The sequence below is a fragment of the Lepidochelys kempii genome, chromosome 7, assembly GCF_965140265.1.
Source record: "Lepidochelys kempii isolate rLepKem1 chromosome 7, rLepKem1.hap2, whole genome shotgun sequence".
Lineage (NCBI taxonomy): Eukaryota > Metazoa > Chordata > Testudines > Cheloniidae > Lepidochelys > Lepidochelys kempii.
In genome coordinates this window covers 97,145,835-97,162,075 of record NC_133262.1, presented here as the reverse complement: position 1 = coordinate 97,162,075, position 16,241 = coordinate 97,145,835, and the positions used below count along the sequence as shown (strand labels likewise).

The 16,241-nt window shown below is 39.7% G+C and overlaps 1 protein-coding gene across 11 annotated transcripts in view; it reads right to left on the bottom strand.

Moving 5' to 3' along the window:
• CFAP46 (cilia and flagella associated protein 46) overlaps positions 1 to 16,241 on the bottom strand; it is a 141,125-nt gene that overhangs the window by 61,847 nt on the left and 63,037 nt on the right. For all 11 annotated transcript variants that reach the window (XR_012160032.1, XM_073353956.1, XM_073353952.1 and 8 more), the window contains 6 exons: positions 14,520 to 14,685; positions 8,856 to 8,940; positions 6,517 to 6,655; positions 4,654 to 4,837; positions 3,638 to 3,797; positions 1,700 to 1,923 (listed from right to left, as the gene is read on the bottom strand). Coding sequence is in view for 10 of the 11 variants with exons in the window: in XM_073353956.1 (XP_073210057.1) it covers positions 1,700 to 1,923; positions 3,638 to 3,797; positions 4,654 to 4,837; positions 6,517 to 6,655; positions 8,856 to 8,940; positions 14,520 to 14,685 (958 nt within the window). In the remaining variant the exon portion in view is untranslated. The remainder of the gene's footprint in view (positions 1 to 1,699; positions 1,924 to 3,637; positions 3,798 to 4,653; positions 4,838 to 6,516; positions 6,656 to 8,855; positions 8,941 to 14,519; positions 14,686 to 16,241) is intronic.

Below are 16,241 nucleotides of genomic sequence, written 5' to 3'. Positions count from 1 at the left end.
AGCTTCACATCACACAGTCTTGCAAGCTTTCCTGTATCTCTTTATAAACAACCTATTTTCAATCCTAAAATGTCTTTTATGAAAAGTTTGAAGCTCACAGCAATGTTAATATATAACAGTGACACTCAGACTGAGGCTCGCAAGCGGCTCTTTAATGCGTCTCCTGCAGCTCTTTACAGCACATGATATTAAAACTCTGTGTGATTGAATTATTCATCACCCTAAGTAATTAAGCATTCAAGATGCTTTTACTATGGTATTAACCAATTGTAGCTGATAAAATAATAATACTTGGTCAGTCATTTTGCTGTGAGAATTTATATATATATGTGTAAACAAACCCACACACCCACCCACACTATTTCCCATCATACTGTTTAAATATGAATATATAGTACTATAGTAAATGAAACAATGAATTCACACTACTGTGGCTCTTTTGGGTAATGTTTGCTAATTTGGCTCCTGAACTGCTGAGGTCTGAGAAGCACTGATCTATAAGCATTAGCCCACAGACAGCTACTGCAATTGTCCTATAACAGACACTGATATCTGCACTAGCTACTTTTGATGTTTATTCATCTACTATCATTATCTAGAAATCATCCTGTTTCTCTTAGTCAAGTACAGAATATTAAAAATTCTAACGATGTGAAATTTGGAAATGTTAGTCAGAATTTTATTTTCTAAAATTCCTGTTTTCCAAATTTTTATATGTTATATAGTCCAAACTAATTTCACGATGAATGTCTGATAATTATCAACACATGTATGTAGTAGGGTTCAGCTACAAGCTTTTATATTAAGCAATTACTTAATCACTTTGTAAGCATTTGTAATCACTGGAAAAACAATAATACAACCTGGAACATACTGATTTGGATACCAGCTTCACTTTGCAGATCTCTCACCCACACCACTCAGGTGGCACTTACGATGGCATGTGGCATATACTGAGGTAAAGTACAGCTTTCACCATTTCGAATATTTAAATAAATTAAAAAAATTTAACATGCAGTGCAGTCCTTCTGATGTTTTCTATAAATGTCACTGGAAATTAGGCAGTCACATCAATGAGAAAATACAACATTTAATGAGGTTCATTCAATTTGATTTGAAATGCTGCAGAACAGTAGATCTAAGTACATGGACTTCAGCTGCGTTATTCATGTAGCTGAAGTTGTGCAACTTAGATTGATCCCCCCCGCCCAGTGTAAACCAGGCCTAAGTCAAATAATTCCTTTAGTTAAATGACATACCCTTTGAAATGATCTAAGTCACTATCTATCTGTAATTATTGTTCTTCACCAATAGTATTGTGAATTCTGTAAATCACCAATCATGGTTCTTATTCTACCCTAGCTATTTAGATAGTAAAGTTTAGAAACCATTGGTAGAAGAAGTGGATCCCCAGGCTCCAAAGAATATACACACCAACAGAGAGTAATAGCTTTAGCTGAGCACTGTCTTTCTTCCATATGGTTGTTGGAAGAATTTGAACTACACAGAGGTACTCTCTAGTTTCTTGTGATAATTTTCTAATTTAAAGCTTAGAAACTGTAAAACTATATCCTAACAATATTGTAAAATTGGATTGTCTGTATTATAATAAAGACAGTTAAAATAACAAAATACTGTCTCCCTATGTATTCATATAGTAGATAAATTAAATGTGATTGGTAAATTCTGATCTCCTCACCTGCCAGATACGAATGATGTTAGCATAAGCCATCAAACAGTGTTGTTGATGATAAGGTGAGCTATGGCCAGAAATTATAGCCATTAAAGTATGTGCTCTAAACAAAGTTTCCAATTGCCTTATGTTTTTTAAATCTTCATTAGCAGTTTGGGGAATTGTAACATTTACCCCAAAGTCTACCTTCAGCTTTGCTGGAGATGGTATTTCTTGTTTGATGTTTTTCTCTGTTAAAAAACAACAATGAAAACAATGTCAATGGTCTGACATTGTACAATATTTCAAGGCTTATTTAAAGTTGCATTTCTAAGGTGGAAATGAAAAAGAATCCACTGACAGCAAGATGACATTAGAAAAATGGAAATCCAACTTACCAAAGATGACCTTGCTATGATAGAAGAATATTACTTCTATCATAGTTTCAATTATTAATAAAAACATAACAATACACTTTAAAAAGAACTGTAAGCAATGACAAAGCAAAGAAATGCAGAGTAAGGGTACCCTCATCTAATTGTGCCTGGTTTAAGCAGCCCACAGGGTGGATATTCTAACTTTCTGTTCTGGGGCCCCTTAAGAGTGGTGCTCTAACTGTTATGAGTTAAATGTGGAAGATTGTGGGATCTGAGATTTTAACAAAAATATCCATATTCCCCTAAAGGGGCAGGAACAACTTTAATAAGTTCATAATCTGATCTGCTTTTTTTGTTCTATTTTTCTCAAAATCCATTAAAATCTATATATACATTTTTATACAAAATGGTTAATGCTTTTCTTCTTAAAAGAGAACTGATGAAAGGGGCCCAGCATTCATCAACAACCAGCAAGATTATGTGGAATGGAAGGGAAATACCATGAATAGAGATTAATTTTAAATTGCCATTACACAAACAATGATAAGTAATATTTAAAGAAAAAAACATGAATAGGACATTTTCAGTGCCATTTTAATTATGCAGTGTTAACAGAGGAATCATGCATCTTTCACAACTGCATCTCATCACTTGTTCTTTTTTGACCCATCTCATCTGTCTATATAAAAATACGACACAAATGGAGAAGATGTCAGTTAATGTCACACATCATTCGTCTAGAAATTAGTTGTTTTCTTCAATTAGACTGGAACATTCTATCAAACTAGTCACTGAGGTATTAGCAATGTAAATGGTTACAAAGGGTAAAAACTTAGGGGCCTGAGTTGCTTCTTCAAAAATCACGCTCGTGCTTAGGAGGCTGAAGTCCCATTGACAATCATGTTTTAAAATGGGACCTAGGCACTTTTGAAAATTTTACCCAGAGATTTCATAAAGTAATGGAAATAGGGTAAAGGGATAAAGAAATGGGGTGTGGTTTCATAGTTGTAATAAGGGTCTGGGAGTCAGAACGCCAGATTCTATCTCTGGTCGTTGCATTGAGCATTCATGGGAAAGTGACAGTCTCTCTATGCCTCCATTTCACTATCTGTAAAAGGGGTACAAACTAGTTATTTACATCAACACTGGTTCTTGAGTGTCTCTGGCACCTATCTTTGTATCAACCTGTTCCATTTCTTCTGTGATTTATTTAAGGGCCTGATGCAAAGTTCACTGACGTCAGTAACTTCAGTTTTGAATCAGGTCTTAAGTGAAGAAGCTCAGGTTTTTCATTTTCACTTCCTCTAAGTCTTTTGTAGATGAAGAAACATGTTCTATATAAAGAAAAGGAGTACTTGTGGCACCTTAAAGACTAACAAATTAGTCTCTAAGGTGCCACAAGTACTCCTTTTCTTTTTGCGACTACAGACTAACACGGCTGCTACTCTGAAACATGTTCCATATAAGGTCTTTTTATATACTGAAAATGATCAGGTGCTTTTATTCTGTAAAAGATAGTAAGACAAAAAACATATACTGCATTCATGTACTGAAATTATTTTGAAGGATAAGTACATCAATTACACACCTTCTTCCTCAAGAGGTCCTTTGGCAAGTTTCAAATGTAGCAAGATATCTACTGCCCAGTCCAGATGTTTAATAGCATCATTAAGAGGAAACTTATTGCAGTATAACCATTCTGCAAATTCCATTAGATAATCAACTTTCTGCCACTCACTTTCTTGTTTCTACAGAAAAGACAGAATGATTTAGTTCACATACTGTAGTCTGTAACATCAAATTACTGATACTAAGATCTATATAGATTTGTCAGTTTTTTTGGAAGCAAAAATTTAATTTTAAATAGGTAGCAAGCAATTTACTGACATTGCCTAATCAGGGAAAATGTCTAACTGAATGTAATTAAAAAAATCAGTATTAGTTAAATTTCTTTTCTTCTATTAAAGTCTCCATCAATTAGTCACTGTTAGGCCTTTTCCTCCTCAAGAGAGACCAGGCATCAGTTCAAATGCGTTGACACAGAGTCCCAGGACTTAAACTACATCCACTTGGTTTTCCATCAGAAAAATAATTTCAAAGTTGTGAAAAATAACCCTCACCAAATTAACAAACTGACAAAACAATTTGCACAACATTTATTCTTTCTATTAAATTGAACTATTTTAAACTATGATGAAAAGTAATGCTAAATGAACATGTAATTAATGGTTTACTCTTATGTATAATTCTAAAGTGATGGAGATACCAAAGAAATTAAATTATGTAAAAAAATTACTCTCTTTTGCTCATTATCAGTCCATCACTATTGGGAAGGAGCTAAGCAGTGAGACAGTATAATGGAGGACTGAGAGAAGATGACTACAAATGGAAGATAAAGAATTGAAACTAACAATGACCAGGTGTTGCATTAAACATCTCCTTGACTGGTGTTAAAAAGAAAAGGAGTACTTGTGGCATCTTAGAGACTAACAAATTTATTTGAGCATAAGCTTTCGTGAGCTACAGCTCACTTCATCGGATGCATGCAGTGAGCTGTATATTCTATTCTATTAAGAGTCTATTAAAAATTAACAACATAGAGACCTGTAAAGCTTCAATGGCATTCTGATAGCAGGTTAACTGCCCGACAATGTCTTTGGAGATTGGTGCCAGACGGTGCCACATATGTGACACATAGTCCTCACTTTCATCCTTGAATTTCTGAATGTCCATCATAAAATTACGTCCAAGTCTTGCCTTCACTATAACCATATGTTTGAAAATCAGGCTAAAAAAAAAGTTTAGAAATTACTCAATTTCTTATCTGTAAAATTATGGACTGTATCCTACAATATGTTACAGTTGTGAAGGTAACTGCACTTCACTACTCATCTTTCTTTTATAGAAAAGTCAAATTCCCTGCTCCTCTGGATATTTACAAACCTTAACTTTAGAAAATAAATTAGACCCTAATCCTGCAAAGATGCACATATGTAACCTTATGCACTATGACCAGTTCCTTTGACATCAAAGAGACTACACACAGGGGAGATCCTCAACTACTGTTACTTGTCATAACGCTGTGCTTAAGCCTTTGCACGTGTAAGTCTTTGCAGGATCAGAGCCTTAGGCTGCTTATAGTCTAGTTTCAGAGTTTTAACCTAACTGGAGTTAGAGCTGGGGAAAGTCCAAATTCCTGTTATTTTATCTTAAAAGGTGGTAGTACCCCCTTCTCCACCCTCACTCATCTAATATGAAATAGACATTCAGACATGTGAAATTGTAGCCGGCCGCAAGTAACACACTTAGACGTAAATGTTGTCATGGATTTTTATGCAAAACAAACTGAATAATAACTAATCATTCAAATATACTTTTACTAATGTATTAGCCAAACAATGTTCTTCAACCAGACAACACATGCCTTGATGTTCAACAAGCCTGGTCATTAAATAAAAGATAGGTTAAATATAATGTTTTAATATAGTATTTTGACTTAAATAATGAAATAAGCTATGTGAGGAGTCACCCCCTGAAAAACAACCTCAGTTGAATCCACTGTAACCAATGAAGAGGCCTGACCCCAAAGTCAGGAACAAGAGACGTAAGAACTTGACGGAGAAATATGAAACGTACCTCTGATGGGATACTATCTTAACTGGTTAAGCCACAGTGTTTGCTTGTCAACATTGTCTGGAGGGTTTACTTAGAGAAGTAACATATCATTAGCAAGCTCCTATCTTGGCAGATGATATAAAATAGACAGGTGTCATGAATACTAGTCAGGACAAAGAAATAATAAAGAGGGGAGCTGGAGAGGTTAAAACATGTGTGGAACTCTCTTTGAAAAATGCAAGGATAACAAAATCGGGGGGAAATAACTGACATATATTTTATATTATTATTTTATTACAGTAGTGATCAAAAGGAGCACAAAGTCTAAATTAGAGGTACATATGCATAGAGAGGGAAGAGTAAGCTGCCTGAGATCTCATTCTCCTTAGCTCAACTTCATTTCAATGGGTAATTTGAATCGTAACTCATCCTGTGATCACATCTAAAAAGCTTTTCTTACAACATCTTGCTTTTAAAATCTGGACTTCAGATAGTAATTAGAAGAGAAGGAAACAGAGCAAAGTAAGATCCATAATCAAATAGTTGAAAAGGTTATACAGTACCTACTTAGGAACTTTTTTAAAGATGACCTACACAAACATTATAAACATTTTAATTATAAGAAGCAATCAAAGATCAAGCCTTTCTTTGATACTCAAAAGCAGTGTGAAGGGGCAGGGAAAAGATACAATATTGTCTTCTGTTATAAAAATTGTCAGCTCAACAAAAAGGCAACCTCTATACTATTTTATTAATGTAAAATATATATTTAAATATTATCCATATTTTTATATTTCTCAAGAGTCAGGATGCTTAAAATGTTTCAGTAAAAAAAGAGATCAACCAACTTACAGTCTATGTTTAGTTCGAGGCAGAACTTGAATGGCTTCATCTAACACTTTTAGTCCTGTCTCCCAGTCACTTTTATCAGCATACATGTGGAATAATAACCCATACAGGGATGTCCTTAATGTCAGATCCTCTTCAGTACCTTTGAAATACATTCAAATGATAAATTAACATTGTAACATGCAGCCATCCCACAAAAATATTAGGAGGACTTGTGGCACCTTAGAGACTAACCAATTTATTAGAGCATAAGCTTTCGTGAGCTACAGCTCACTTCCTCAGATGCATATCGTGGAAACTGCAGCAGGCTTTATATATACACAGAGAATATGAAACAATACCTATTCCCACCCCACTGTCCTGCTGGTAATAGCTTATCTAAAGTGATTTCCAGCACAAATCCAGGTTTTCTCACCCTCCACCCCCCCACACAAATTCACTCTCCTGCTGGTGATAGCCCATCCAAAGTGACAACTCTTTACACAATGTGCATGACAATCAAGCTGGGCTATTTCCTGCACAAATCCAGGTTCTCACATCCCCCCTACCCCCATACACACACAAACTCACTCTCCTGCTGGTAATAGCTCATCCAAACTGACCACTCTTCAAGTTAAAATCCAAGTTAAACCAGAACATCTGTGGGGGGGGGGGGTAGGAAAAAACAAGAGGAAACAGGCTACCTTGCATAATGACTTAGCCACTCCAAGTCTCTATTTAAGCCTAAATTAATAGTATCCAATTTGCAAATGAATTCCAATTCAGCAGTTTCTCGCTGGAGTCTGGATTTGAAGTTTTTTTGTTTTAAGATAGCGACCTTCATGTCTGTGATCGCGTGACCAGAGAGATTGAAGTGTTCTCCGACTGGTTTATGAATGTTATAATTCTTGACATCTGATTTGTGTCCATTTATTCTTTTACGTAGAGACTGTCCAGTTTGACCAATGTACATGGCAGAGGGGCATTGCTGGCACATGATGGCATATATCACATTGGTGGATGTGCAGGTGAACGAGCCTCTGATAGTGTGGCTGATGTTATTAGGCCCTGTGATGGTGTCCCCTGGGACACTCTGGGAACTTCTGGGAACTCTTAAGTTACCTACTACAGGACAGGCCTAACAAAGAAAATAACAGAACGCCACTAGCCGTCACCTTCAGCCCCCAACTAAAACCCCTCCAACGCATTATTAAGGATCTACAACCTATCCTAAAGGATGACCCAACACTCTCACAAATCTTGGGAGACAGGCCAGTCCTTGCCTACAGACAGCCCCGCAACCTGAAGCAAATACTCACCAACAACCACATACCACACAACAGAACCACTAACCCAGGAACTTATCCTTGCAACAAAGCCCGTTGCCAACTGTGCCCACATATCTATTCAGGGGACACCATCACAGGGCCTAATAACATCAGCCACACTATCAGAGGCTCGTTCACCTGCACATCCACCAATGTGATATATGCCATCATGTGCCAGCAATGCCCCTCTGCCATGTACATTGGTCAAACTGGACAGTCTCTACGTAAAAGAATAAATGGACACAAATCAGATGTCAAGAATTATAACATTCATAAACCAGTCGGAGAACACTTCAATCTCTCTGGTCACGCGATCACAGACATGAAGGTCGCTATCTTAAAACAAAAAAACTTCAAATCCAGACTCCAGCGAGAAACTGCTGAATTGGAATTCATTTGCAAATTGGATACTATTAATTTAGGCTTAAATAGAGACTTGGAGTGGCTAAGTCATTATGCAAGGTAGCCTGTTTCCTCTTGTTTTTTCCTACCCCCCCCCCCCCCACAGATGTTCTGGTTTAACTTGGATTTTAACTTGAAGAGTGGTCAGTTTGGATGAGCTATTACCAGCAGGAGAGTGAGTTTGTGTGTGTATGGGGGTGGGGGGGATGTGAGAACCTGGATTTGTGCAGGAAATAGCCCAGCTTGATTGTCATGCACATTGTGTAAAGAGTTGTCACTTTGGATGGGCTATCACCAGCAGGAGAGTGAATTTGTGTGGGGGGGTGGAGGGTGAGAAAACCTGGATTTGTGCTGGAAATCACTTTAGATAAGCTATTACCAGCAGGACAGTGGGGTGGGAATAGGTATTGTTTCATATTCTCTGTGTATATATAAAGCCTGCTGCAGTTTCCACGATATGCATCTGAGGAAGTGAGCTGTAGCTCACGAAAGCTTATGCTCTAATAAATTGGTTAGTCTCTAAGGTGCCACAAGTCCTCCTTTTCTTTTTGCGAATACAGACTAACACGGCTGTTACTCTGAAACAAAAATATTAGACTATTCATTTTTGCATGACAAGAATAAAACACATGCCTGGGAGAAAATGACCTTCTGATGATCCACTACTTTGAAAATCCTTTGTAGGCCATTGATGAAGCTGCAACGTATTTTCTGTTCCCTAAAAAGAAAAAGAAAAAGAAAAGTAGTGCATACATTTTTGTTAGCACAACTCTTCAAGCTCTGGTCCTGTTTTCTATGTATAAATAGGATCAATTTAATTATAATATTTAAACTATTAATACACTAAGAGTAATAATCATTAATTGAGAGGGTGATTAGGTCAGTTAATAAGAATATGGGAGTTGAAAACTAAAACAACTATTTTCCTCCAAATCAATGTTTCTAATGGCATAGTGTATTACACAATTGCACTGATTAATACAATGAACTACACAATACTTTCCCATACCATAATGTTGCTTGAGGTAACTAGATTTTGTCAGTCCTGTCTTGGCTTAGCTGGCTTTAGTTTGTAACTGGATGACCACAAATATCACAGAATTAAGGGATTTTTGCATGGATTTTTTTCATCTTGTTTCCAATGTGACCGACCCCAAAGCTAATATTCTCTGAGCACCTGGCTGTTTCCACATGCAAACCCCAAAGGTATGGTTCTGCTGGTATACTGACCACAAATTACATAGGGACTGGGCTAGTAAATTCTCTAAACTAGAGTTATAGCTGTTGGACAACGGATCAGTTTTGGACAGGCCAACACATGTCTTCCTAGAAGTGATGGAATATCTAGGCTTTACACTGAGAGTTGAGGAGAACCCCAACATAGCTTACAGTAATTGGACATTAGTTTTTAAAGCTCTTAGTCCTTAGCAGAGTTGGTCCTTATCTCAACCTCAAATTTTGTTTTGATTCAGATACCACTCACCTTTCCAGGATGGTACACATCTTAAACCAGCTGTCAACTGTGCCTTTGCAGTGTTGGATCACTGTATTACCCTGCCCACCTGACATATATCTTAGGAACATATGAATTACTATACTGGATCAGTATACAGAAGTTGTTAGTGTGCACCATTTTCTGTCTCTGATAGTAGTCAGTACAATATGCTTCAAAGAAATCCTGAAGTGGACATCTATGGCCTGACCTGCCTGTAAGGGCAACTAACCACTATCACTCTGTGGTTTTCATATGTTCTGAAGCATGAGCGTTTATAACCTTTCTAAAAAAAAAAAAAAAAAAGGGTTTTGTTCTGTCTAATGCATATGTGTGGATGTTTTCATGATCCACATAAATGTCTAAATCTTTTTTATGACTCCTATTAAGGTTTTAGCCCAAATTATATCCTCTGACAATGAGTTCCATAAGTTAATTATGAGTCATATAAAAAAAGCATTTCCTTTTATCACTTTTAAATGTATTGCCTTGTTAAGCTCTGGAAATAACCAGACCCTTAGCAAAAAGTGTCTAGTGGCAGTAGCTACTGTGATGGGGCTAGGCCAGATGGCTATAGAAAAGTAGTGGGAGATAGATATATTAGCTCCAGGCTAAACAAATCCCTGGTACCAGGATAAGTGAAATGGCAGCTTCTCCAGGTCAATTAAGACACCTGGGGCCAATTAAGAACCTTCCAGAAGGCAGGGAGAACGCTAGGTTGATTGGGACACCTGAAGCCAATCAGGGGCTGGCTGAAACTAGTTAAAAGCTTCCCACTTAGTCACGTGGGTATGCATGTCAGGAGCTGTACTGTTAGAGAGACTGAGTAGTACACACCGTATCAGGCACAAGGAAGGAGGCCCTGAGGTAAGGGTGAAGTGGAACTTGAGGAAGTGAGGGCTGCTGTGGGGGAAGTAGCCCAGGGAACTGTGCATGTCATGTTTCTAAAAGGTCAGCTACCATAGCTGATACTATTAGGGTCCCTGGGCTGGAGTCCGGAGTAGAGGGTGGGCCTGGGCTCCCTTTGCCCCCTGATTAATCACTGAGACTGGGAGACAACAGAGACTGTGCAAGGAAGGATAACTTCTCCTCACCTCCCTTACTGGCTTATGATGAAAATGGCTCAGTAGACTGTGACCCTTGACCCTAGAGAGAGAAGGGTTACGTGGAGGGTCACAGTGAGCCTCTGACGCTAGCGAAATCCGCCAGGAAACGCGGGACCCATGGAGGCAAGGACAGAGCTTTGTCACAGTAACTTATCTATAAGACATCAGAACTCTTAAGTTTACAACTGTTCTCATCATTATACTTTCAAGTACAGAGTAACACTCATCAATTTTGTCTTCTAATCACTTTGAAAGAGCAGACCAGACATCACGCTTCTGATTTATATACTACTTGGGGTGGAAATAAAATTCAGTTTTTTGTTCTTTATTATACTCTGTTACTACATGATCTAAGATGCAGCCTGAAACTGAAATGGTACACTCTGGTATTACTGAGCCTGAATGCAAAAGATATGAACAAGATTTTAAGGGCCTGATGCAAAACGCATTGACGTGAAAGGAAAGACTTCAATGGGAAATGTATTAGTTTTCTAAAGAGAGAATTCTAAAAACTCCAAGTGCTTTTGAAGAACAAAAAGAAAAATGTCTCAATAAATAGATGGTTATGTTTCATCACGACAGTGTGCACATATCAGGAGATGATCTGGTGGTCCCTTCTGGCCTTAAACTCCATGGCTCTACGAGATTTGAAGAAAATTAACATGATACCATCTAGAACGCAGCAAGTATTTCCTATCTACTACTAGATGGTATTTAGAAAGGTGCCTATTTCCACATTGTGTAAAGGGTTTTACTGAAAAGGTTTAAGAAGTATTTCATGTTATTATTGACTCTTAACACCCTTTCGGTTATAGTTTTCCCCTCAAAACTGTTGAATATTTTGTTGAATATCAGCCCCCTCTGAAGAAAGTATGTAAAATAAAAACTCTTTCAGGCAGGTGGAAGAGAAATCCGATATTCTGCAGTTATGAGGAAAAAACAGTTACTCACCTTCTCGTAAGGTGTTGTTCTTCGAGATGTCTTGCTTATGTCCATTCCAATCAGGTGTGTGCGTGCCGTGTGCACGCCAGCCAGAAGATTTTTCCTTTAGCAGCATCTGTAGGGTCGGCCTGGGTGCTCCCTGGAGTTGTGCCTTCATGGCGCCCAATATAGGGTCCTGCCAACCCACCACCCCCTTAATTCCTTCTTGCCAGCTACTCCAACAGAGGGGTAGGAGGGCGGGTATTGGAATGGACATGAACAACACATCCTGAAGAACAATAGTTACAAGAAGGTGAGTAACTGTTTCTTCTTCAAGTGATTGTTCATGTTCATTCCAATCAGGTGACTCCCAAGCCCAAGTTTAGGAGGTGGGGTCGGAGTCGTCCACTGATTGTAGCACTGTTCTCCCAAAGGCCGCATCGTCTCTGGCTTGCTGAGTGATTGCATAGTGCGTGGTGAAAATGTGTATGGAGGACCATGTTGCTGCTCTGCAGATTTCCCTGGGTGGGAACCTGCGCCAGGAATGCTGCTGAGGAGGCCTGAGCCTTGATGGAGTGCGCGGTGATGGAAGGAGCGGGCACCTTTGCCAAGCTATAGCAATCCTGAATACATGACATGATCCATGACGAGATATGCTGAGAGGAGACAGGAAGACCTTTCATTCTGTCTGCCACTGCCAAGAATAATTGGACAGAAGTTCAGAACAGTTTCGTTCTCTCAATGTAGAAGGCTAGCGCTCTGCAGACATCCAGTGAAGCCTCTGCTCCCTGGCGCTGGAGTGCAGCTTAGGATAGAATACAGGGAGGAAGATATCCTGGTCGATGTGAAATTGGGAGACAACCTTTGGGAGAAAAGCCGGGTGAAGCCTGAGCTGAACCTTGCCCTTATGGACTACTGTGTAAGGGGGCTCTGAATTTAGGGCCCTGAGCTCAGACACCCTTCTGGTTGAGGTTATCGCTACCAGAAATGCCACCTTGTATGAGAGAGAGAGCAGGGAGCACGTCGCCAAGGGCTCAAATGGCGGTCCCATAAGTCTGGAAAGGACCAGATTGAGGTCCCAAGCCAGGACAGGCTGTTGGACCTGTGGGTATAGTCTGTCGAGACCTTTAAGGAAACAGCTGACTATCTGGTTAGCAAAGACTGAACAGTCCTCTGCGCCTGTGTGGAAGGCAGAGATGGTGGCCAAGTGAACCACTATTGATGACATGGACAGCCCCTGCTGCTTGAGATGGAAAAGATAGTCCAGTATAAGTGGCACCAAGGCGAGCGTTGGGGACAGAATGTGCTGCGCCGACCAGATTGAAAATATCTTCCACTTGGCAAGGTAGGTAGCTGTTGTAGAGGGTTTCCTGCTGCCAAGGAGAACTTGTCTGACTTGATCAGAGCACGAGAGCTCCACTGCATTCAGCCATGGAGCTTCTACGCTGTAAGGTGGAGCGACTCGAAGTTTGGATATTGGTGGGGGAGCAGGAATCGATGAGACCCTGGGAGGTGGAAGAGCCGAGGTGATGTGGATTGAATTGGGGTCTCCCTGCTGCAGGCTCCTTGGGCTTGGAAGGGGGAGAGTGACCCCCTCCAGCCTTTTCTTTTTGTGGGGCACTGGGGACTGAGACTGATGCCGCACAGAAGACTGTCTATGGATGGAGCGTGGCGGTGCCGTGACTCCTTGGGGTCCTTCCTCGGCACCAGCTCACACACCATCAGCGCCGGATCACTGCGCACAAACAAGGAGGTGCTGGGTGTGGGTTCTGCTGACCCTAGGTCGGATTGTGGCTGGAGTGCCGCCTTCATTAAAAGGATCTTGAGTCTTGGATCTTGGTCCTTTAAGGTCCTAGGGTGGAACCCTTTGCAAATTCTGCACTTCTTGTGGTGGCTCTCCTTGAGACACCACAGACAGGAAGAGTGTGGGTCACTTTTTTAGGCATAAACTATCCACAGTCCTCACAGAGCTTGAATCCTGGGGATCAGGCATACCCCGGACCCTGGGAAGCGTTGGTGAGGGGAGGGCTGGGGGAGGAACCCAAAAGGAAACTTAAGAACTACTACCTGACTACTACAAACTATAAACATAAAGAGTGGACACTGCCCAAATGTGCTTGCAATGCAAGAGCAACAGTTTGTTCCAGCTAGCCATCACCAGCGGTAAGAAGGAAGTAAGGCGGTGGCGGGTCGGCAGGGCCCTATATTTGGCGCTGTGAAGGCGCAACTCCAGTAGGTGTCCAGGCCGATCCCATGGACACTGCTAAGGGAAAAGTATTCCAGGTGGCGTGCATGCGGCATGCACACACCTGACTGGAATGGACATGAACGAGCACTCGAAGAAGAACCTCTGTTCACTGGAGATTTTCTTTGTATATGTCCTGTAGATCAAGAGCACTATGACCAACTATCACCACCAATCTGCAAGTTACTGGCTGATTTTTCCCATATTTTCTTATATTAATATTTTGTATTAATACCATTTTGTAAACCTCAGAAAGGGACACCTGAAAGTTGTAAGTTGCAGCAAATCTTTTTGAAGAAAACAGTTCCAGTTGAGAGGCTATTGATGAGGTGCGTCAACGTGTGTTCAGATGAGAGGAATATAAGTGCTCATAAAAGATGCTAGACTGATAAACTCGAAGTTTTCTCCTCTCCCGCAGGAAAGAGAATCCTGAAGTAAACATCCCTAGTTTCAAATAAAGCAACATTGTGCTTCAAAATCACAACTGGTCAGTAAATTCCACTAAAATATTGCTACTTATTAGATAATCTTACCTGCTTAATTTTAGATTCTGCTTTAATGATGTTTTTGAGAATTGTTTCTGTGGGCTCTTTAAGCTGTTCTCTGTCTAGTGAAGAACCTATAAAAGGTAAACATGCATTCCAGAAGTGTCTAGCTGCCAGCATTACAAGGGTACAGTTTCCTGTTTCACCTGCATATCTGAGGGAGAAAAGTATGATTAAACTGAGAAAAGACTGCCATTCATGCTGAACTGCATGCTGTAGTCAATGTCTGCTAAGCATAACCATGGAACCACCCAACTCAGCTCCCTTTGTGTCCTAATCAGGATTTATATATGTCTCCCTCAGATGAGAGGCTTTTGAATTAACCCCTATAGAAAGCATTTTCCATTTTGGGTAATGAATATGTTCACACCCACAAATAGCGGCTGTAAGAAATAAGTAAAAAGATATCCTTTTATATGATATCAGTAACATCTATGTGTTATATTTAATTGTAACCCATTTGAAGAGTCTTTATTACTAAAACTGTTGAATTTGTACTTGGGAATCATAACAAAACTCTCTATTTTTAAACTATTGTGTTTTGTCTACCAACCATGTTAATGTCTCATTACAGTATCATTTAACAAAAAAAAAACAAAACCTCTTAAACTACTATGTGGTTTCACACAGTATAATGAAGTACTGAAGTAATATGAAGACACAACTTGAATGTCCCTAGTTCCATACAAGAATAGTTTCTGTGACAATATTCCATGCTATTGCTATTTTTGTGTCCTGAAATTAGTAATTCTTTCCCAGTTGTGGTACCATGTCATCTTTCTACTCAGTGGCTTAAATCCCATCATATAGCTGTAAGTAGGAATCTTGTGAAATAACAGACTGTTACCAGATGATGATGCCTAAGGCTTGCTCACTATGCTTACCAGAATGGTCATGGTTTCTGACAAAGCTATGCAATTTTAGCATTTTTTAAGTCTGTATTTCCTTTCATATAACTTGTCACTGGATATATTATTATAGCCAATGTTTTGTAAACAATATTTCTTGCTTCCCTCTTAGAATCTCTGTCCAGCTATGCCAAACTCAGTACAGAACACTTGATTTTGTATGAAGAAGTCTCTGTTCATCACTTGCATTTAAAAGAGCACAGAATTGTTTGCTTTAACTGGATATCCCCAAAGATTCTGTTTCCTCGAACTTATCCTGTCACACACTTCTTACTGGCTGATGGAAGGGAAAGAGCTGGAATATTGGCAGTCTCAGGTTAGAGCTTCAGATTCTCATCTATTAAAAATTCATATCCTATCTACTTTTGACTGCCAGTGGGACCAATTATTTTCTCCTTTTGTTTGGAAGACTGATATTTTTTACTGTCCCCAGTACTATTTCCTACAACTATTAGATCAGGGATCAGCAATCTTTGGCACGTGGTCCATCTGGGAAATCCGCCGGCACATCCCTTGGTCCACGCTGCTTCCCACAGCCCCCATTGGCCTGGAACGGCAAACCGTGGCCAGTGGGAGCTGCGACTGGCTGAACCTGTGGGATGCTGCAGGTAAACAAACTGTCCTGGCCCACCAGTGGATTTCCCTGATGAGCCGCATGCCAAAGGTTGCCGATCCCTGTATTAGATAATAGGTTCTCCCTCATTTTGGATCTGTGGCTTCACCTTCATTGATTAGTAGTGACTTTAAAGATACTCATTTTGAAGCTCTAGCATCCAGCTATATGGGAGACATGAGTATTCAG